Source organism: Chiloscyllium plagiosum, chromosome 40 (genome assembly GCF_004010195.1).
Source record: "Chiloscyllium plagiosum isolate BGI_BamShark_2017 chromosome 40, ASM401019v2, whole genome shotgun sequence".
NCBI lineage: Eukaryota > Metazoa > Chordata > Chondrichthyes > Orectolobiformes > Hemiscylliidae > Chiloscyllium > Chiloscyllium plagiosum.
Window position 1 is genome coordinate 11,674,268 of NC_057749.1, and position 25,107 is coordinate 11,699,374.

The window sequence follows — 25,107 nt, forward strand, 5'->3', positions numbered from 1 at the left end:
AAATCAAAGAGGGAGTGCAAACGCCCACACCCAATATACAGGTGGTCCACAGATTCCACAGCGCCACAGAACAAGCAGTTGGGCTGGGAGTCCGTGAACCACCGCAATCTGCGGTTGCAGGGGACTGCTGCGTGCAGCATCCTCCACCCCAGATCCCCGAGAGAAAGGGGGAGGACTCCCGCGTAGAGGGCCCTCCACTGGGGATCCCCACCGCCCGGTGGCAAATGGGCACGCCAAGGTGTGTCCGGACGGTGGATGAGGGAGAAGAGGTGGATGGTGTGCAGCAGCAGTCTATACAGGACCAGCATTGTTACGTCCTTAAAAGGGATGAAATTAAAATTCCGGAGGCGGCTCAGGTTGTGGGGCACAGGCTCCCGCGGGAAGTACGGGACCTTGGGGCCAATGTGAAATTCCATCCGGGCTGGGGTGAGCGCGGACGGGATCCCACCGCACACCTGAGCGTCCTCCAACTGGTGCACTACGTCGGGTCCGAGCACCGCCGTTTTAAGGCGTCAAATGGCGGTGGCCACGTACCGGACATCTACCACTGCCCTGCTCGCTATGTCCTGCAGCAGCATCCAGCCCAGGCCCCCAGCACTCAGCACGTCCCCAACCCTGGTCACCCTCGCCGCCACGGCCCTCCCCTCTGACAGCCACTCGAACCCGCGAGTACGGAGGTGCAAAATGTCTTTTGTATGTGCATGGGCAGCTCACCACATTGCTTGCTGCCAATATTCTCTAATTACTCAGTCCATTGTGGGAGAGGAAAACCACTGCCTAGTATAAGTATAAGAGCCTCTTAGTTAACAAGATGTAGTTTATTGCATGTCAGCAACTAGCTGTAAGTTACAGAAACGTTGAGGAGGACTAGATATTGGGTTTCAACAATACTCTACCCAAGCTTTTCTGATTACCATTATTCATTTGTGTGAAAATGAAAATAGCTATAGTCTCAGAAGACCTTAGAGAGAGATGACTGTAGAAAGTTTAGGTTAGTTTGAGAGTCACCACACAAGGTTGAGAAAGTGAGGCTTCGTGCATTAAACCTGCCATCCAAGTAATGGAGCTACAGTGCAGCAGATGTTTCCTCTTGTGGGTCAATCTAGAATGAAATGTCATGACTTTTGGATAAGTGGTGGCACAGTTTAAACACAGATGAGGAGAAATTACTTCTTTTAAAGACACATGAATCTGAATTCACTACCCCAGAGTACAATGGATGCAAGGACATCGAGTAAATTTAAGGAGGAGATAGACAGATTTCTAAAGGTCAGAAGGGTATGGACAGGCAGGAAAGTGGAGTTAAGGCCAAGATGAGATCAGCCATGATCATAATAAACGTTGGAGCAGGTTCAGGGGGTTGAATTGCCTACTCTTCCTTAGTTCTTATGAGTGAAGTATTCCCCAGTGTATGCACAGAATTACAACCATCACTTGTCCACCACCCTCTCAAACCAATGACTTTACAAATTCTGGCAATCTGGATGTTTCACGATTCTCCTGGATCAGGTTTTCTTTCTTTGCAGACAGTACTTCATTAGATCTCTCTGTGCATAGCTATTTGATTTCCTGCTTTTCTGAAGCTGTGACCCCTTCTGTACATTTTATAAAAGTGACTTATTGTGTTCATGTAATTCTTGCTTGACTTGAAATCACAATATTTGCTTTTCTCCACTAATCTATAGAGATCATTAAATCCTCTATTAAACCCCTGGATGCTGAACGTTTCTATTAAATCTTGCTCATTTACAAGTTTTATTCATTCTGGGTTGATAGTGATTGTCAAAATCTGTCAATACTTTTAAAGTCTTATGCTTTTTTAAAACTCTTAATGAGCTGTGACATCATCAGCTATACTCCCAATTATGCATAGAAACTTGTTTACTAGCTCCACATCTGATTTACTATCTAATTTGGAAGCAATTCTGCTTCTCTAAAATTAAGTTTTCTTGACATTATTATTTCTGATGCCATATTTTTCTCATATGACTATATATTTTGCTTGCTTAAGAGACTTGTATTTCTCAGTAATAGCAGTTAAATTGCTATTTGCTGCCCACTAGAAAGTTTTGCCCCATTTTGTACCTAGCACTGAATAGTAATTTTTTTCTCAGTGTGACGATGCTGCTCCTTTAACAAGGTTATGTTGTCCTTGGTTTTTTGAAAAGGGTGTGTAAAGGCAGAGGTGCCGGCCTGGCTACCAGAGATTGCCTGAGTCAACAATCAGGGGAGGCCTTTAGGTTTTTTTTTCAAAAACAGTTGTACAATGAAAGAGGAGTGGCCAATTCTCCCAGTTCAGGGACTTTTCTAATTTGGTTTAGTTTTAGCAGTTAGAAACAGCTGGGGACAGAGAAGCCGCTACAGTGAAAAGAGGTTCAGGCGACTGACTGTGTGGAGTTTGCACGTTCTCCCTGTGTCTGCGTGGGTTTCCTCCGGGTGCTCCGGTTTCCTCCCACAGTCACAAAAGATGTGCAGGTCAGGTGAATTGGCCATGCTAAATTGCCTGTAGTGTTAGGTAAGGGGTAAATGTAGGGGTATGGGTGGGTTGCGCTTCGGCGGGTCGGTGTGGACTTGTTGGGCCGAAGGGCCTGTTTCCACACTGTAAGTAATCTAAAAAGGTTCCTTGCTTCAGCAAATGACCCCTGGCTGATCCTCTCTCTCTAATATCTCTCCTTTAAGAACCTGGGTTAAATTTACCTTTTTGCCAAAGGGTATGTTTATGGGGATGTTGCAGGAATTTGGAACTGGATCATTAAGTTGCAATAGAGTTAGTTGCATTTTCAGATAGGTTATGTTATTCTAAACTCTGTTTCCTTTTGCTTGTGTTTCATTCAGTGGTGTGTAAATAAATTGTTTTACTTGAAGCCAAGTAGTTTGACCAGCTCATCACTCCTGGAATATCCACCTTACATCTGCCTAAATCAACTAGCAAAGTTAGGGTCTGGGCTACTTTCTTGAAATGTTTTGAGGGGGTCTGGCCTGGTCCATAACATTGGCAGCAATGGAGAATGCTAGTTCTTCAGGGTAAAATGGAGCATACTACCCTCATCCATCAAAGTGGAGGATTCCTCCTTTTTTGAACCTTCAATAAATTATACCTGTTTCACTGATTCTTGATCCTCAAAATTCAAATAAAATAAAGTGTCTTAATTGTGACTCTTATGAAGCAATTTTGGTAGTCTGAATAAAGTCATCTTCAAATGTTCTAGCTTCTTTAGGCTTTTAATTTACTCAGTTTTATTACTTGAATTACTGGCTATGCGATGCACCCAGTTCTGTGACCTTGGATTAATTTTTCTTTTGTTGACCCTTCCTTCTATTTTGTTGTGTATTGTGGTTCCCAGCTGTTATGGACGGAACACATGTAAATATAGTGAAGAGATTCAGAGGAGGCTTATTAGATTGATACATGGAATGAGAAGGTTATTGTATGAGGAAAGGTTGTCCAGACAGAACTTGTTTCCACTGGAGTTTCGAACAGTGAGGGGCAACTTGAAGCGTGTAAGATCCTGAATGATCTTGAAAAATGAATGTTCATAGGATATATTCTCTTTTTGGTCAGTCAGACTAGATATACGGTGATAAAACTAAGTGTTGCCTTTTCAAGATGGCGGTGAGGAGAACTTATTTTTCTCTGATGGTTGTGTGACTTTTAAACTCTGACTAAGAGGTAGTAGAAATGGGAGCATTGTGTATTTTTGAGGCAGAGTTAGATAGATTCTTGTTCAGCAGGACAATCAAAGGTTATCAGGATAGATGGGAATATGGGATTCAAAACACAAACTAGGATACATAGTCTCAAAATAAGGGGGAGCAGATTTCGAACTGAATTGAGGAGGAACGTCTTCACCCAAAGGGATGTGAATCTATGGAATTCCCTGCCCAGTGAAGCAGTTGATGCTAACTCATAGCATGTTTTTAAGGGAAAGAATGATTTTTGAACAGTAAAGAAATTAAGGTTTATAGTGAATGGGCAGCTAAGTGGAATTGAATCCACAAAAAGATCAGCCATGATGTTATTGAATGGTGGAGCAGGCTCAGTGGGCCAAATGGCCTACTCCTGTTCCTATTTCTTGTGCTCTTAACTATATTGTAAAACTTAACCAAATAATAGATACAGTAACTTTCACTACTTAACTGTTTCAATATAGTAACATCCCATAAACACACCCCTTAGCAAAAAGGTGAATTCAGAAGAATAGATTTCTCACAGGTAACCGAGCAGCAGAGGGAAACCCAGCTTCTAGCTGTAACCGAGAGAGGGAAAAGAAAGCTTCTACTTCTTCAAAACTCCAGCAGTTTCTGCCCTGTTGTGACTCCACAGCAACAGCGTAATGCTAAACCCAATGACCTGAAAAAAAACTCCAAAGACCTGGCCTGTGAGAGCTGGCCACGCCTATCCAGGCTGCTTCTATTGTTTCAACTTTTAAATATGCCAAAGCCTCACAAGTTGTTTATCTTCTCATAGACTGCTCAATACCTGTCCTCCCCAGTCTCTCTCTCCAAGAAACCAGGACAAAACAAATCCCTTAAAGCCACAGCATCATCACACCTCCCCTCTTAAAGAAAAGAACCATTAATACATAAAGATTGCTTGATTTTTAAAAGTCCTTAGTCTTTTGCTATTAGTACACTACAATACATATACATTAAATTAACTCTAAGCATGAAGATATTCACTACGACAGTCTATTTCAGTCCAATTACTCCCATCACTGAATGCCTCCATCTTTCTTCATCAAAGTTGCAACAATGCATTGGCAATTACATTCTCTCATCCTGCCATGTGTATTATTTTTAAATTGAATTGCAGCAATAATTGGCAGCATCTGAACTGTCTGGAATTTTTTTCCTTACATTTTTCCAAAAAGTCTAAAGGGCTATGATCAGTATTTACAATTGTCTCAGACACATTCCTGGCAATATAAGTGTTGAAATGTTGTAATGCCAACACCAAGGTCAAGGTTTCCTTCTCAATCATGACATATTTCTGTTGATTATCATTCAATTTGCATGAAAATACCCAATAGATCTTTCTATCTTCTTGTCATCTTCTTGCAAGAGAATGACACTGACACCCACATTATGACACTCGCATTAATAGCCACCTTGAATGACTTTGTGTAATTAGATGTGGCTAACACTGAGGCAGTGGATAACACAGCTTTCAGGCTGTCAAATTCCTTCTAACAGCCCACTGTCCGCTGAAATTTACTGCATTTCTTCAGCAAGTTAGTCATTGGAGCAACCACATTATTATAATTCGGTACACGTTTCCAATAAGAACCATTCAATCCCACGAATCATAGTACTACCCACTTCGTTGATGGTATGGGCAACTCCCACATAACCTTTGGTTTACATCCTGTGGAATCATCTGTCCATCTTCAGTAGCATGACACAGGAATGTGATTTGGGCTTTTGCAACCTCACTCTTAGCCAGGTTTATCACCAAACCTGCCTCCCGAAATTGATCGAACAATTCCGATAGATGCTGCAAATCTTCCCATGTGTAACTAAAAATCACCAGGCCATCGATGTATACTATACAATAGGTAATCCAGAAATAATTTTAAATTGGTATTGTCCATTTGGTGTCACGAAAGCTGAAATTGTCTTTGCTCCTTTGGATAAAGGTACCAGCCAATATCCTCTGAGTAAGTCCAACTTACAAATATAAGTTGCCTGTCCAACCTTCTCAAACACGAAAGAGGGTAGTCCACACATAATTGTTAGATACCATCTAGTTTTGGCACCATTGCTATGGATGTGCTCCAGTCTTTACAGCTCAATAATGTTGTTGTTGAGCAACCTCTTTCAGCAATCTCAATGCGTTCAATCTCTTAGAACCTGTAGCAATGGTAGGGGGTTAAATCTAGAAGGATGTTGCTTAATTGGAACAACATTTCCTATATCTACACCATGTATAATTGAATTAGTACTTCACAATGTATTCCCACATATCTCACCATGTGATAGTAATAAATCTTTCAGGTCATTTTGATTTTCCTTTGGAAGGTAACTCAATAATTTATCCCAATTTTTGAGAACTTCCTATTGTCCAATTTAATTTGAGGTCTGTCCAATTTCGAATCATCTGAACTTGGTTCTTCACTCAGTGTTGTAACCAGTAACATATTCTCCTTTTGCTTTCCTTTCCTATCAAAATACCTTTTGAGCATATTCATATGACACACTCATTTCTTTCTATCTGGCATTATTATCAAATAATTCACTTCACTGAATCTTCTTTCAATTTGAAACTTTGCTTTTAAAGGTTCACTGACCATTGGAAGGAACATTTATACTTCATCTCCATTCACAAAATTGCAAACTTTTGATTTCTTGTCTGCTTCCTGTTACCAACACATGCTGTGCTGCTTTAAAATGCTGTCTAGCCAACTCACCACTTTTTTTAAGCTTTCCCTAAAATTTGATACCTGGCACAAATATGTGATCTCTGAGCTCCTACTCACTAACTTCTCTTTAATTAATTTCAGTGGCCATCTCACCTCTTGCCCAAAAACTAATTCAAATGGACTGAATTTGGTAGATTCATTTGGTGCATCCCTAATTGCAAAGAGTAAAAATAGAATTCCTTTATCCTACTCCTCTGGATAGTCTTGACAATAAGCCCTCAACATAGTCTTTAAAGTTTGATGCCACCATTCTGATGCTACCTGTGATTTTGGATCATATACAGTGGATTTGAATTGTTTTATTCCTATGCTATTCATAACTTCTTTCCCTTGATCTAATTATATCTCAGTGGGTACTCTGTATGTAGTTAAAAAAATAGTAATTCTTCTACAGTCCTTTTAGCTGTGATACTGTGAAATGGATGGCTTCTGGAAATCTAGTAAACACATCCATTTGTCAGCAAATACTGATTCCCACTGTTGGTTTTAGATAAGGCCTCCTACATAATCAATTAACACCCTTGTAAAAGATTCCTCAAATGTGGGAATGGGTATTAGAGATACTGGTTTTATCTCTACCTGAGGTTTTCCAATTACCTAACATATATGACATGTCCAGCAAAATTCAACCACATCTTTGTGATGTCCAGACCAATAAAAATGGTTTTGTATTTTGGCTTGAGTTTTTCTTACACCCAAATTATCTTCTACTGGTAATTCATGTGCTATCTGCAGCACCTTTATATAATCCACCAGTAATATAACTCAGAGTCATAGAGATGTACAGCATGGAAACAAACCCTATGGTCCAACCCATCCATACTGACCAGATATCCTAAATTAATCTAGTCCCATTGACCAGCACTTGGCCTATATCCCTCTAAACCTTTCCTGTTCATGTACCCATCCAGGTGAGATGAGATCTTATGACCTGAGGATTTGTCTTTTCCCCAGTTTCTATCCCTCACAGAGTGAAATTGATTTCAGAAGCTAAACTTTAATTTATGAACCAACTCATAATTATTGGCCATTTCAGTTGCTAATCTTGCAGTTTTAACTCTCTGCTCTTCCACATGAATTCTCACGACTTCACAAATTGAATTTTTGAACTCCTTCAAAATAATTGTCTCTCTAAGAGCATCGTATTTTGATTTATTTTCAATGCCTTTGTCCACCTATCAAAGTTACTTTGTTTGAGTCTTCAAACTCAGTGCACATTTGACCAAGTTCCCTTCTTAAATTCCTGAAACATTGTCTATAGGCTTCTGATGCTAGCTCATACACATTAAAGATGGCATTTTCACCTCATTATACTTCCCAGATACCTCTTCTGGTAGTGATGGAAATACTTAATTAGCTCTACCTACCAACTTTGTTTGAATCAACAATGTTCATATGGTCACCGACCATTTCATTTGTTTAGCCACTTTCTCTAATGAAAGGAAAAAGGCTTCTACATACTTCTCATCAAATGTAAGCAACACTTGGACATACTTAAACAGATCCCCACCAGACCCTTGGCTACTATGGGATTGCTCGTCACCCCATCATCCGCCTCACTCGGCCTACTGTCTACCTTCACCTCTGCCCTTTTAAGTCAACTTTCCTCTCTAACTGTGAACTTCTAAAGTTCAAACTCTCTCTTTCTGCTTTTCTTCTCCCACTTTCTGCTTTTAATTGTAATTTGTAATTCAAACTGTTTCATTTCCTTTTCATGTTCAAGCTGCTATATCTTCAATTGAATTTTAGTCATATCCAAAGGTTATGATGGCACTTCTGGAAATCATAAATGTTGAGCCATTTGTCCAACTATCTCCGCTTTTCGCGTGGGCAAAGGCAACCCCAACTCCAGTTGGTCTGTCAATTCGAAAGCTTTGCCTTGCTCATTTTCTGTAAAACTCACGATGTGATTTCTTCGACCCCCGGAAAACTCTTAGTGACTAAAAGAGCCAGTACTACACAAAAGAACACCCTGTTTAAGCCAACTGAAGTTAACACCAGAAACAAAGTCCCAACACCTACAACTTGCTGCCTTTGAGTTCAGTAATCCTAAACCCAATCTGAAATTAGAGATTTTGATCCCAACAAGAGCCCTCGATTTGTTATGGATCAGACAAGATTCCCTCAAAATAATTTAAGACAATAGCCTAGATCCTAACTTTTTCTTATGTTAAAGACAAATGTGATGTGCTGTGTTCCAGATGCAATTCGATTGGTCAAACTATTCTGCGTTAACCAAAACAGTTTATTTAAACGCCATAGTTAAAATACAACAAAATAACGTTAGGTGAATTGGCCATGCTAAATTGCCCCTAGTGTTCAGGGATGTGTGTGTTAGGTGCATTAGTCATGGGAAATGTAGAGCCTGTGTGGAGTTTGTACATTCTGTCAGTGTGGGTTTCCTCCGGGTGCTCCGGTTTCCTCCCACAGTGCGAAGCTGTGCAGATTAGGTGAATTGGCCATGCTAAATTGCTCATAGTATTCAGGGATGTCTAGGTGCATTAGTTAGGGGAAATGTAGAGTAATAGAGTAGGGGAATAGATCTGGGTGGAATAACTTCAGAGGGTCAGTGTGGACTTATTGGATCAAATGATCTGTTTCTACCTATAGGGATTCTGTGATGAACTCAGATTAATCTAACTCTTTTGGAAAACATAACTGAATAATAGATACACTAATTAACTGTTCCAATATCGTGACATCCTATAAATACACCCCTTGGCAAAAAGGCAAATTCAGAAAAGTAGATTTGTCTTACAAGTTACCCAGTAGCAGAGACAAACCCAAGCATCTAACTGTAACCAACAGAGGGAAAAGAAAGTTTCTACTTCTTCAAAGTTCCAGCAGTTTCTGCCCTGCTGAGACTCCAACAGCAACTGCTTAATGCTAAACCCCAAAAAATTAGAAATTCTCGTCTATGAGACCTGGCCACACCTATCCAGGCTGCTTCTATTGTTCCAACTTTAAAAGTAGCCCGAGACCTCACAAGTTGTTTATCTTCTCATAGACCGCTTGACACCTGTCGCCCAATCTCTCTCTTAAAAAAAGGATAAAACACACCTCTTGAAGCCACAGCAATTTGACAACACAAACTAACCAAATCCCCATCAGTGCTCACTATGTAGTATACACAGACAAACCAAATTTCCATCACTTGCTCACTGTGTGGTACACACATACAAACCAAATCCCCATCACTGTTCACCGTCTGGTACACACATGCAAACCAAATCCCCATTACTGCTCACCGTGTGGTACATCAATGCAAACCGAATCCCCATCACTGTTCACCGTCTGGTACACACGCGCAAACCAAATACCCATCACTGTTCACCGTGTGGTACACACATGCAAACCAAATCCCCATCACTGTTCACCATGTGGTACACATACGCAAACCAAATCCCCATCACTGTTCAACATGTACACGCACGCAAACCAAATCCCCATCACTGTTCACCGTGTGGTACACACACACAAACCAAATCCACATCGCTGTTCACTGTGTGGTACACACACGCAAACCAAATCCCCATCACTGTTCACCATGTGGTACACACACGCAAAGTAAATCCCCATCACTGCTCATCGTGTGGTAGACAGACGCAAACCAAATCCCCATCAGTGTTCACCGTGTGGTACACACACGCAAACCAAATCCCCATCACTGTTCACCGTGTGGTACACACACGCAAACCAAATCCCCATCACTGCTCACTGTGTGGTACACACACGCAAACCAAATCTCCATCACTGCTCACGGTGTGGTACACATACGCAAAATAAATCCCCATGACTGTTAACCGTCTGGTACACACATGCAAACCAAATCCCCATCACTGCTCACTGTGTGATACACACACACAATCCAAATCCCCATTACTGCTCACTGTGTGGTACACACACGCAAAATAAATCCCCATTACTGTTAACCGTCTGGTACACACACACAAACCAAATCTCCATCACTGTTCACCGTCTGGTACACACACGCAAACCAAATCCCCATCACTGCTCACTGTGTGGTACACACACGCAAACCAAATCTCCATCACTGCTCACGGTGTGGTACACATACGCAAAATAAATCCCCATGACTGTTAACCGTCTGGTACACACATGCAAACCAAATCCCCATCACTGCTCACTGTGTGATACACACACACAATCCAAATCCCCATTACTGCTCACCGTGTGGTACACACACGCAAAATAAATCCCCATTACTGTTAACCGTCTGGTACACACATGCAAACCAAATCTCCATCACTGTTCACCGTCTGGTACACATATGCAAACCAAATCCCCATCAGAGCTCACTATGTAGTATACACAGACAAACTAAATCCCCATCACTGTTCACCATGTGTTACAGACACACTCAAACCAAATCCACATCACTGCTCACCGTGTGGTACACAGACGCAAACCAAATCCCCATCACTGTTCACCATGTGGTGCACACACACAAACCAAATACTCATTGTTGCTCACTATGAAGTACACACAAACAAACCAAATCCCCATCACTGTTCACCGTGTGGTACACACACGCAAACCAAATCCCCATCACTGTTCACCATGTGGTACACTCAAACAAACCAAATCCTCATTGTTGCTCACTATGTAGTACACACACACAAACCAAATCCCCATCACTGTTCACCATGTGGTACACACATGCAAACCAAATCCCCATCACTGCTCACTGTGTGGTACACACACGCAAACCAAATCCCCATCACTGCTCATTGTGTGGTACACACATGCAAACCAAATCCCCATCACAGCTCACCCTGTGGTACACACAGACAAACCAAATCCCCATCACTGTTCACCATGTGGTACACACAAGCAAACCAAATCCCCATCACTGCTCACTGTGTGATACACACACACAAAAACCAAATCCCTATCACTGCTCGCCTTGTGGAGTACACAGACAAACCAAAATCCCATCACTCCTCACCATGTGGTACACACACAGACAAACCAAATCCCCATCACTGTTCACCATGTGGTACACACAAGCAAACCAAATCCCCATCACTGCTCACTGTGTAGTACACACATACACACCAAATCCCCATCACTGTTCACCATGTGGTACACACATACAAACCAAATCCTCATCACTGTTCACTATGTGGTACACACTCGTAAACCAATTCCTCATTATTGCTCACCATGTGGTACACACAGACAAACCAAATCCTCTTTGTTGCTCATTATGTAGTACACACACATGCAAACCAAATCCCCATCATTACTCATTTTGTTGTACACACACGTAAACCAAATCCCCATCACTGCTCACTTTGTTGTACACACACGCAAACCAAATCCCCATCACTGCTCACTTTGTTGTATACACACGCAAACCAAATCCCCATCACTGCTCACCGTGTGGTACAGACACGCAAATTAAATCCCCATCACTCCTCACCATGTGGTATACACACGCAAACCAAATCCTCAACACTGCTCTCCGTGTGGTACATAGACGCAAACCAAATCCTCATCACTGTTCATCGTAAGGTACACACAGACAAACCACATCCTCATTGTTGCTCACTATGTAGTACACACAGACAAACCAAATCCCCATCACTGTTCACCATGTGGTACACACACGCAAACCAAATCCCCATCACTGCTCACTGTGTGGTACACACACGCAAACCAAATCCCCATCACTGCTCACTGTGTGGTACACACACGCAAACAAAATCCCCATCACTGTTCACCATGTGGTACACACAAGCAAACCAAATCCCCATCACTGCTCACTGTGTGGTACACACACAAAAACCAAATCCCCATCACTGCTCACTGTGTGGTACACACACAAAAACCAAATCCCTATCACTGCTCGCCTTGTGGAGTACACAGACAAACCAAAATCCCATCACTCCTCACCATGTGGTACACACACGCAAACCAAATCCTCATCACTGCTCACCAAGTTGATAGTGTATAAGACATTCATCAGAATTAATCCTTTCAGAATCATGCAACAACACAATTAAAATTAGTCACATAGTGGACTGAACATAATCCAGAACCAGCTCCTCAGTTTTCTGGCAATCGTCTTTTAAAAGTACACACACCACAGAAAGCTGCAAATTCACAAGGAATTTGTGATGATAGTTTTTAGAATTTCACATTCCATTAAATGTGATCTATATGGACTTCAGTAAGGCTTTCAACATGGGAGACTGATTAGCAAGGTTAGATCTCATGGAATACAGGGAGAACTAGCCATTTGGATACAGAACTGGCTCAAAGGTAGAAGACAGAGGGTGGTGGTGGAGGGTTGTTTTTCAGACTGGATGCCTATGACCAATGGAGTGCCACAGGATCGGTGCTGGACCCTCTACTTTTTGTCATTTACATAAATGATTTGGATGCGAGCATAAGAGGTACAGTTAGTAAGTTTGCAGATGACACCAAAATTGGAGGTGTTGTAGACAGCGAATAAAGTTACCTCAGATTACAACAGCATCTGGACCAGATGGGCCAATGGGCTGAGAAGTGGCAGATGGGGTTTACTTCAGATAAATGCGAGGTGCTGCATTTTGGGAAAGTAAATCTTAGCAGGACTTATACACTTAATGGTAAGATCCTAGGGAGTGTTGCTGAACAAAGAGACCTTGGAGTGCAGGTTCATAGCTCCTTGAAAGTGGAGTCACAGGTAGATAGGATAGTGAAGAAGGCATTTGGTATGCTCTCCTTTATTGGTCAGAGTATTGAGTACAGGAGTGGGAGGTCATATTATGGCTGTACAGGACATTGATTAGGCCACTGTTGGAATATTGCATTCAATTCTAGTCTCCTACCTATCGGAAAGATGTTGTAAAACTTGAAAGGGTTCAGAAAAGATTAACAAGGATGTTGCCAGGGTTGGAGGATTTGAGCTTTAGGGAGAGGCTGAACTGGCTGGGGCTGTTTTCTCTGGAGCATCGGAGGCTGAGGGGTGACCTTATAGAAGTTTACAAAATCATGAGGGGCATGTATCAGATAAATAGACAAAGTCTTTTCCCTGGTGTGGGGGAGTCCAGAACTAGAGGGCATAAGTTTAGGGTGAGAGGGGAAAGATATAAAAGAGACCTAAGGGGCAACTTTTTCACACAGAGGGTAGTACGTGTTTGGAATGAGCTGCCAGAGGAAGTGGTGGAGGCTGATACAATTGCAACATTTAAAAGGCATTTGGATGGGTATATGAGTAGGAACGGTTTGGAGGAATATGGGCCGGGTGCTGGCAGGTGGGACTAGATTGTGTTGGGATATCTGGTCGGCATAGACAGGTTGGACCGAAGGATCTGTTTCCGTGCTGTACATCTCTATGACTCTATAACTGCATCATGTGGTAATGAATTCCACAGGTTCACCACTCTTTGGGTGAAGAAGTGTCTCCTCCTTTCCGTCCTAAATGATCTACCCCAAATCCTCAGACTGTGACTCCTGGTGCTGGACACACCTATCATTGGGAACACCCTTCCTGCATCTACTCTGTCTTGTCCTGTTAGAATTTTATAAGTCTCTATGAGATCCCCCTCATTCGTCTGAACTCCTGCAAAAACAATCCTAACCTAGTCAATCTTGCAGTCCAGTCATTCCTGGAATCAGCCTGATAAACCTTCTCTGACTTCCCTTGAGAGCAAGAATATTCTTCCTTAGAAAAGGAGACCAAACTGCACACAATATTCTAGGTGTGGCCTCACCAAGGCCCTGTACAACTGCAACAACACATCCCTGCTCCTGTACTCGCAACCTCTTGTATTAAGGTCAACATACCATTTGCCACTTTACTGCCGTTGCACCTGCATGCTTACCTTCAGCGACTGGTACACAAGGACACCCAGGTCCAATTCCATACTCTCCTCTCCCAATTTACAGTCATTCAGATAATAATCTGCCTTCTTGTTTTTGCTTCCAAAGTGAATAACCACACATTGATCCAAATTATACTGCATCTGCCATTGATTTGCCCACTCACCCAACCTGCCCAGATCATGCTGCACTTCACCCTCCCATCCAACCTGGTATTATCTGCAAACTTTGAGGTGTTACATTTTGTTCCCTCATCTAAATCATGAATATATATTATGAATAGCTGGGGTCCCAGCACTGGTTCCTGAGGCATCCCACTAGTTACTGCCTGCTAGTTTGAAAAGGACCGACTAATTCCTACAGATTGTTTCCTCTATCCATCTCAATATACTTCCCCAGTCCCATACACTTTAATCTTGCACAATAATCTCTTATTTGGGACTTTGTCAAATGTTTTTTGAAAGTCCAAATATACTACATCAACTGGCTCCCCCTTGTCAACTCCACTAGTTACATCTTCATAGGATTTCAACAGATTTGTGAAGCATGATTTCCCCTTTATAAATCCATGCTGACTCGGTCTGCCCTACCACTGCTCTCTAAATGCTCTGCTATAAAGTCCTTGATAATGGATTTGAGAATTTTCCCCACCACCGATGTTAGGCTTATTGGTCTATAATTCTTTGTTTTCTCTCTACCTCCCTTTTGAATATTGGAGTGACCTTAGCTAGCCTTCAATCTGCAGGGACTGTTCCAGAGTCTATAGAGTTCTGGAAGGTGACCATCCAATGCATCCACTGTTTCTACAGCCCTTCCTTAAATACTCGGAGATGTAGATTATCAGGTCCTGGGAATTTATCCACCTTCAATCCCATCAATTTTCCCAGCACCATTTCTCTACTAATATTGTTGTCCCTCCCTTTCACTAAATCCTGCGGTCTCCAACATTTCTGGTATCTAATTTGCGTCCTTTTTTTAAAGGTTTGAACCAAAGTATGTATTCAGTTGTTTAGCCATTTCTTTGTCTCCTATTATATGGTTCCCCATTTCTGTCTGTAGGGGACCTACATTTGTCTCTACCAATCTCTTTCTCTTCATATATCTATAAAAACTCTTAGTGTTGGTCTTTATGTTCCCTGTAAGTTTACTTTCATACTGCATTTTCCCCTTCTCAGTCAATCCCTTGGTCCTTCTTTGCTAATTCTAAACTGTTCCCTGTTATCTTTCTTGGGCAATCTGTACGCTTCTTCCTTAGATCGGATATTATCTTTAATTTCCTTTGTAAGCCATGGATTGAACCTCTTACCCATTTTACTTTTGTGCCAGACAGTAATAAGCAGTTGTTGCAGTTTTCCCATGCATTCCTTGAATGTTTGCCATTGCCTATCTACTCTCATCCCTTTAAGTAACTCTTTGCAATCTATCAAGGCTAACTCATGCCTCATATCTTCATAGTTTCCTTTATTAAGATTCAGCACCCTAGTTTCTGAATCATCTACCTCACTCTCCATCTTGATAAAAAAAATTCTATCGTGTCATGCTCATCCTCAAGAGCTCTTGCAGTTAGATTGACAATGAATCCCTTCTCATTACACAGTACCCAGTCTAAGATGGCCAGTTCTCTAGTTGGTTCCTCCACATATTGGTCAAGAAAACCATCCCTATACACTCCAGGAATTCCTCCTCTACAGTATTTTGGCTAATTTGATTTGCCCAATCTACCTGCAGATTAAAATCACCCATGATCACTGATATTCCCTTATCACATGCACCTTTAATTTCCTGTTAATGCCTTTCCCAACATCACCATCGCAGTTTGGGGGTCTATATATGAGACACCCACTAATGTTTTTGTCCCTTGGTGTTTCTCAACTCTATCCATACAGAGTGCTCATTGTCAGAATATCCTTTCTCACTATTGTGTTCATTTCCTCTTTCACCAGCAATGCCACTCCACCGTCTTTTCCTTTTTGCCTGTCCTTCCTAAATATTGAATAGCCTGGGACATGCAGTTCCCATCCCCAGGCACCCTGCTCCATGTATCCATAATCCCAATTATATCGTACCCATTTACATCTATCTGCGCGATTAATTCAGCCACTTTATTGCAAATGCTGTGCAAATTAAGGCACAAAGCCTTTAAAGCTTGTCTTTTTAACATTGTTTGTCTTGCTCCCTATATTTTTCTCAGTAGTCCTGTTTGAATTTTGTCCTTTGTTTCTCTGCCTATCACTTTTCTTACTCCCTTTTCTACCTTTTGTTTTTGTCCTTACTCCCTCTTTCTCTGACTCCTTACATAGGTTCTCATTCTCCTGGCATATTATTTTAAACCCTCCCCAACCACTCTAGCAAACACACCCCCTATGACATCGGTCCCAGATGTAACTTGTCCATTTTGTACACGTCCCACCTCCCCTGAACCAGTTCCAATGCCCCAGGAATCTGAAATCCTCCCTCTGACACCATCTTTTTAGCTACATTTTCATTTGACATATCCTGTCGTTTCTACTCTGACTGGCACGTGGCACTAGTAGTAACCCTGAAATCACTACCTTTGAGGTCCAATTTTTTTTTAAAGATATTTTTATTAGAAATTTAACATTTTTACAAGTTTACAAAAATAAACAAAACTCTCAGATATAAACATTGATATACAATTAGCTCAAATATACAATAGCCAAAATTTGACAAAAAAAACAAAACAACAAAAAAAACTGAAAAGAAAAAAAAACAAACAAACAAAACTCAACTATCTACTAATCTAACCTACAACTAACCAGGGTGTATATTTAAGTCTCTTACATGCTCGGGATGTGTTAGCATCAGATATGATAAAACCCGTATTCGTGCGGGATTCCTCCCCCGAGGGGCCGCGGACCAGCCAGGTTTGTAATCTCAATTAAATAAAAGCCCTTGTTAGGATAGCCGAAATATCTGTATTTATGTAATTCAAAAAGGGCTGCCATATTTTATAAAATAATTCGGTCTTTCGGTGCACCATATTTGTAAGGAAGTCAAGGGGAATACATTCCATAATTAGTCTGTGCCAATTTGAAAGTCCAGGGGGGCCCTCCGCCACCCAGTTCATCAAAATATTTTTCCTTGCACAGAAAGAAAGAATAGAAAATAGTCTCTTCCCGTACGTGTCCAGGGAGAGAAAGTTCGAAAAGCCCAAGAGGAGAGATACGGGGTCCACTTTTATTTCCGTTCCTAAAATAGAGGTCCAATTTTTTAACTTTCTTCCTCGCTCCCTGTGTTGTACTTTTAGAACATCATCCCTTTTTTTGCCTATGTTGTTTGTACTGATGTGTCCCACGAGCACTAGCTATTCACCCTCACCCTCCCAAATGTCCTGTACCCACTCTGAGACATTCTTGATCCTCACATCAGGGAGGCAACATACCATTCTGGAATCTCATTTGTGGCCACAGAAACTCCTGTTTATTCGCCTTACAACTGTGTCCCCTCTATCTATTCTGTGGCACATTTTTTATCCCTCCCCTCTGCAGCAGAGCCAACTGTAATGCAATGAGTTTGGTTGCTGCTGCTTTCCCTTGAGAAGTCATTCCCCTCAACAGTATCAAAACAGTAAGTCTGTTTTGCAGGGGAATGGCCACAGGAGATTCCTGCACTACCTGCCTATCTGTCTGTCTGTCTGTATCTAATGGTCATCCATTCTCTTCCTGCCCGCAGAGTCTGAGCCTGTGGTGCAACTATCTCTCTGTACGTGCCATCCACGATACTCTCTGCCTCACAGATGCTCCACAGTATCCCCAGTTGCCGCTCCAGCTCTGAAACCCAAGCTTCCAGGAGTTGTACCTGCACACATACTGACCTGGGGGACTAGAACTGTCCCAGGCCTGCCACATGGAGCAAGACAAGGCTTTGAGCTGTCCTACCATGGTTCACCTCTTTAAATTAAACCTTGGAGAGTACTTTATACTAGATTAAATCCAGTTATCTGTGGCCTTTCTTTCCTGGTCTGTGTACCTCTCTTACAGATTAGAACCCGAAAAAAGTACTCTAAGTGATAGAATTTGTAAGGACTTACCTGCATTACCCGCTACTCAGTTCTCTCCATTGTGGTAACTTACAGCAGGGCACGACCACTCACTTTCCCTTGCTTGTGATCCTCATCATGATTTTCTTCTTGTGGTTAGAGGACAGACGGAGGGAAACACTGAAATAGTGCTTGGGGTTTAACTGTCTCTTGACAACAGTCCCTCCACAAACCCCTGTTTGCAAATGCAAATCTTCACCCCAACTGTCAATCAGCATCATCGTCTGCTGGATGCTTGTCTTCACGAAATCAGAGAGTGTCTTGCTGACGTCTTCCTTCTGTTAGTGGTGTCTGTGTCGATGTGAACCTTCACCCTGACAGCTAATCAGCATCGTCACAGTCCTCTGTTTACCACTTGAAACCTCATTGTTTATAGTTTGTTCATGACTGACAGCTAGGGACTGAGGAGAGTGACTGGGGACAGTTACCAAAAGTGATCTGGAAAAAGCGATCATGGGGAGTGATCTGGGAGAGTGACTAGTGAGAATCACCCGAGGTTGGGAGTGAGGAGAGTTCCAAAGGAAATGAGCCGCACCTTATCTCAGTGGTTGAGTTAGTTGTTCTGGGTTCTGCCTCTGAATGGCAGCCTGACTGTGAAAGAGCTAAACCATTATCACCGGTCTACCTGTGAATGTCACTCAGTTGGGGCGGCACGGTGGCACAGTGGTTAGCACTGCTGCCTCACAGCGCCAGGGACCCAGGTTCAATTCCCGCCTCAGGCGACTGACTGTGTGGAGTTTGCACATTCTCCCCGTGTCTACGTGGGTTTCCTCCAGGTGCTCCGGTTTCCTCCCACAATCCAAAAGATGTGCAGGTCAGGTGAATTGGCCATACTAAATTGCCCGTAGTGTTAGGTAAGGGGTAAATGTAGGGGTATGGGTGGGTTTCGCTTCGGCGGGTCGGTGTGGACTTGTTGGGCCGAAGGGCCTGTTTTCACACTGTAATCTAATCTAATCTAACCTAATCTAGAATATCTAAATGTTTAGGAATGGCAACTAATTATTTGGATGGATGAATCTTGTCAGTTTGGAATTGTATGTTCAGATAATGATCAGTTTAATATTTGCTGTAATGCTACTGTAAAGTACAGCCTCAGTATGCCTGACTATGAGAACTGTCTGACTGATTTGACCAATTTTAAAGTCTAACTAGTTGCTGAGGCAAAGTACTCCATCATGAACACACCATCTCATACAGAATGTATTTAAACAAGCATACTACTAAGTATAGAACATATCCGACATTTCCTCAGCTTCTTACCTCACCACAATTAAAATGCTTGAGGGAGTGACTTGCATCAAAATGCAGTGACCTTTTATCATTCGCTCATGTGATATGGACACTACTAGTCAAAGAGTCATAGAGATGTACAGCATGGAAACAGACCCTTTAGTCCAACTTGTTCGTGCCAACCATGTATTCTAAATTAATCCGTGTCATTTGCCTGCATTTGCCTCTTATCCCACTAAACCCTTCCTATTCATATACCTATCAAGATACCTTTTAAATATTGTAGAACATACAACTTTACAGTGCAGTACAGGTCCTTCGGACCTTTGATGTTGCACCAACCTGTGGAACCAATCTCAAGCCTATCTATCCGACATTATTCCATTTTCATCCATATGTTTATCCAATGACCATTTAAATGTCCTTAAACTTGGCGAGTCTACTACTGTTGCAGGCAGTGTGTTCTACGCCCCTATTACTCTGAGTAAAGAAACTAGCTCTGACATCTGACCTATATTTATCATCCCTCAGTTTAAAACTATGTCCCCTCGTGCTAGCCATCACCATTCGAGTGAAAAGGCTCTCACTGTCCACCCTACCTAACCCTCTGATTATCTTGTTTTATCTCACTTAAGTCACCTCTCAACCTTCTTCCCGCTAATGAAAACAGCCTCAGTTCCCTCAGCCTTCCCTCCATACCAGGCAACATCCTAATAAATCACCTCTGAACCCTTTCTAAAACTTCCACATCCTTCCTCTAATGTGGCAACCAAAACTGCATGCAATACTCCAAGTAAGGCTGCACCAGAGTTTTGTACAGCTGCAAATTGACCTTGTGGCTTCGAAACTCAATCCCTTTACCAATAAAAGCTAACACACCGTATGCCTTCTTAACAACCCTTCAACCTGGGTGGCAACTTTCAGGGATCAATGTACATGGACACAGAGATCTCTCTGCTCATCTACATTGCCAAGAATCTTGCCATTAGCCCAGTACTCTGTATTCCTGTGAATCACCTCACATTTTTCCACATTAAACTCCATTTGCCACCTCTCAGCCCAACTCTGCAGCTTATCTATGTCCCTCCGTAACCTGCAACATCCTTCAGCACTGTCCACAACTCCACCTTAGTGTCATCCGCAAATTTACTAACCTATCCTTCTATGCCCTCTTCCAGGTCATTTGTAAAAATGACAAACAGCAGTAGCTCCAAAACAGATCCTAGTAACTGAACTAGGAGAAAGTGAGGACTGCAGATGCTGGAGATCAGAGCTGAAAAATGTGTTGCTGGAAAAGCGCAGCAGGTCAGGCAGCATCCAAGGAGCAGGAGAATCGATGAAGAAGGGCTTATGCCCGAAATGTCGATTCTCCTGCTCCTTGGATGCTGCCTGACCTGCTGTGCTTTTCCAGCAACACATTTTTCAGCCTAGTAACTGAACTCCAGGTTGAACATTTCCCATCAATCACCACCCTCTATCTCCTTTCAGTTAACCAATTTCTTATCCAAACGACTAAATCACCCTCAATCCCATGCCTCTGTATTTTGTTCAAACATCTTATTGAATTGGAATGTCATGTTGCAATTGTACAGGACATTGGTTTGGCCACTTTTGGAATACTGCATGAAATTCTGATCTCCCTGCCATAGTAAAGATGTAGCGAAACTTGACACAGTTCAGAAAAGACTTACAAAGATGTTGCCAGGGTTGGAGGGTTTGAGCTATAGAGAGAGGCTGAATGGGCTGGGGCTGTTTTCACACCAACCACTTTACCCTTATACGCCTGTTTGGTCACCTTCTCAAAGAACTCAATAAGGTTTGTGAGGCACGACCTACCTTTTACAAAACCGTGTTGACTATCCCTAATCAACTTATTCCTCTTTAGATGATTATAAACCCTATCTCTGCCAACCTTTTCCAACACTTTACCCACAACTGAAGTAAGGTGCACTGGTTTGTAATTACCAGGGTTGTCTCTACTCCCCTTCTTGAACAAGAGGATAACATTTGCTATCCTCCAATCTTCTGGTACTATTTCTGTACACAATCACGGCATAAAGATCAAAGCCAAAAGCTCTGCAATCTCCTCTTTGGCTTCCCAGAGAATCCTAGGATAAATCGCATCTGTCTCAGGGGACTTATCTATTTTCACACATTCAAGAATTGCTAACACCTCCTCCTTGTGAACCTCAATCCTGTCTAGTCTAGTAGTCTGTATCTCAGTATTCTCCTCGACAACATTGCCTTTTTCCAGTGTGAATACCGACAAAAAAATTATTTTAGCGCTTCGCCTATCTCCTCGGACTTGACACACCACTTCCCACTACTGTCCTTGACTGGCCCTAATCTGACTAAAGTCATTCTTTTATTCCTGATATACCTCTAGAAAGCTTCAGGTTCTTTCCAAAATCCTACCTGCCAATGACTTCTCATGTCACCTCCTGGCTCTTCTTAGTTCTGTCTTTAGGTCTTTCCTCGCTAGCTTATAACTCTCAAGCACCTTAACTGAGCTGATCCTAACATAAGCCTTCTTCTCCCTCTTGACAAGAGATTATACTTCCTTAGTAAAGCATGGCTCCCTCACTCGGACACCTCCTCCCTGCCTGACAGGTACATATTTATCAGGGACACGCAGGAGCTGTTCCTTAAATAAGCTCCACATTTCAATTGTGCCCATCCCCTGCACTTTCCTTCCCCATCATATGCATCCTAAATTCTCCCTAATTGCATCATAATTGCCTTCCCTCAATTATAACTCTTGCCCTGCAGTATATACCGATCCCTTTCCATCGCTAAAGTAAACATAACTGAATTGTGCTCACTGTCACTAACGTGCTCTCCTACCTCTAAATCTAACGCCTCGCCGGGTTCATTACCCAGTACCAAATCCAATATGACCTCACCTCTTATTGGTCTGTCTACATACTGTGTCAACAAAACCATCCTGCACATGTTGGACTAAAACTGACCCATCTAAAGTAATCAAGCTATAGTATTTCCAGTCAATATTTGGAAAGTTAAAGTCCCCCATAAAAACTATTCTGTTACTCTCGCTCCTATCCAGAATCACCTTTGCCATCCTTTTCTCGATATTTTGGGAACAATTCAGAGTCCAATGGAAAACTCCCAATAGGGTGAATTTCCCATACCTGTTTCTAACCTCTGCCCAAACTACCTCATTAGATGAGTCCTCAAACATCCTTTCTGCCACCATAATACTGTCCTTGAAATCAATGCCATACCTCCCCCTCTTTTATCATTATTTCTGTTCTTACTGAAACATCTGAACTTGGAACCTGCAAATAACCATTCCTGTCCCTGCTCTATCCATGTCTCAGAAATGGTCACAACATCGATAATTGTGCCACGCTCCACCATTTCCTCTGGCAGCTTATTCCATACATACACCACCCTCTGTGTGAAAAAGTTGCCCGTTAGCTCCCTTTTAAATCTTGCCCCTCACCACCTTAAACCTGTGCTGGCTAGTTTTGGACTCCTCTACTCTGGGGAAAGGCCTTGGCTATTCACCCTATTGTTGCCTGTCATGATTTTATAAACTTCTATAAGGTCACCCCTCAGCCTCCGATGCTCCAGGGAAAACAGCCCCAGCCTATTTAGCCTCTCTCTATAGCTCAAACCCTTCAACCCTGGCAACATCTTTGTACATCTTTTCTGAACTGTGTCAAGTTTCGCTACATCTTTACTATGGCAGGGAGATCAGAATTTCATGCAGTATTCCAAAAGTGGCCAAACCAATGTCCTGTACAGTTGCAACATGACATTCCAACTCCTATACTCAATGCGCAGTCCAAGAAAGGCAAGCGCACCAAACCAGTCAAGCAGCTTACTTTGTCCTAGATGCTTTTAAGCTTCTTGAGTATGCAAATTTTCTAAAAAACCTGTTCAGAGATATTTTTATACACATCTGGAGCCAGTTGGATGTGAACCCGGCCTCTTTCCTGACTCATTTTGAGATAATTGCAGCCTAGTCCCAATACGAGGCTAGTTTTAAGGATTTCCGGGATCCATTTTGTGGGATTATCTGTCTGTTATAAAGACAAAACTTTCCTATTACAAAATATAATTACACTCTTGACAATTTGTAACCAGCCTGGGCTTTAAGCCCCAGGGTATTGTGATATGCACTAGGGAGTAACCAGTTAGTATCATTGTGTGTGGCATGGTGCAGAGTAGAGCATTAGTTCTCAGAGGGAGGAAGCTTTGAGATCAGGTTCCAGCTGTTGTCTCAACTTCTCAAACATTTGACAGTGTAATGTTTTCTGCCCATAGATTACCTTCTTCATGCTGCTGTCAGCTGTGTGTGTGATACTGAACCTGGCTGGCTCCATCCTTTCCTGTCAGAATGCTCAGATGGTGACCTCCCTGGAGAAGTGTCACCTGGTAGGTCACAGATTCCTTTCCCTACTCATTTTGTATTGGCATCTAGGATACAAGGTTTGGGTATCAAGTTAACAATAAAATCCTTGTGTTGCCAAGGAAATATAGAAAATATAAGCAGGAATAGGCCACTTGGCCCTATGAGCCTGCTCTGCTATTCAGTAATGATAAGGACTGATCATCCAACTCAGTATCCTCCTCCCAGTTTCTCTGCATAATAGCCTATATCTAAGTTCTTGAAAACATTCAGCATTTTAGCCTCAGCTGCGTGCTGTAGTTGAGAATTTCAACAGCTCACCAAATTTCTCTTTATTTCAGTCCTCAAGGGTCTACTCCATATCCTCCATCTGTGAGCCCTGGTTCTGGATTCCGCAGACATTGAGAACATGTTTCCTGCTTTTACCCCTGTTTAAATTGTATTGGTTTCTATGAGAATCCCTCTCTCTTCTAAATATATCCCTCTCTCTTCTTTAGTAAATATAATTGTATCCAATCCAGTCTCTTTTCAGCCCTGCCATCCCAGCACTCAGTCTAGTGATTTGATGCCACCAGGAATTGGATACTCACTGAGGTGGCTGTGCTTTATTCTGAAACTCGATACAGATATTGACCTCCGTAAACTAAAGGCAACAGAATCACTACAAAATGTGTTGGACTAAATACGTAACTGTGAAGGACAATAGCAAGTTTAACTTTGTACTGACCTAGTTTTTTTTTAAAAGGTTACTTTTAGAGGGATGGCAGTGAAGGCAGTGCAATGTTCCTCTTGCAACACGTTTGAGGTGAGGGATGCCATGGTCGTCCCTGCTGATTACACTTGCAGGAAATGCACCCATCTCCAGCTCCTCCAAGACCGTGTTAGGGAACTGGAGCTGGAGTTGGATGAACTTAGGGTCATTCGGGAGGCAGAGGGGGTCATAGATCGGAGCTTTAGGGAAGTAGTAACTCCAAAGATGGCAGATAGATGGGTGACAGTGAGGGGGACTGGGAGGAAGCAGCCAGTGCAGGGAACCCCTGCGGCCGTTCCCCTCAAGAACAAGTATACCATTTTGGATACTTGTGGGGGGGACTGACTTACCAGGGTAAGCAATAGGGTTCAGGATTCTGGCACGGTGCCTGTCCCCGTTGCTCAGAAGGGAAGGGTGGAGAAGAGCAGAGCAATACTAA

The 25,107-nt window shown here is 42.4% G+C and overlaps 1 protein-coding gene across 1 annotated transcript in view; it reads left to right on the top strand.

The window, feature by feature from the left end:
* The window catches only part of fam189a1 (family with sequence similarity 189 member A1), a 97,268-nt gene that overhangs the window by 47,599 nt on the left and 24,562 nt on the right, over positions 1 to 25,107 (top strand). The window contains exon 3 of the mRNA XM_043680321.1: positions 23,833 to 23,943. Coding sequence (XP_043536256.1) covers positions 23,833 to 23,943 — 111 coding nt within the window. The remainder of the gene's footprint in view (positions 1 to 23,832; positions 23,944 to 25,107) is intronic.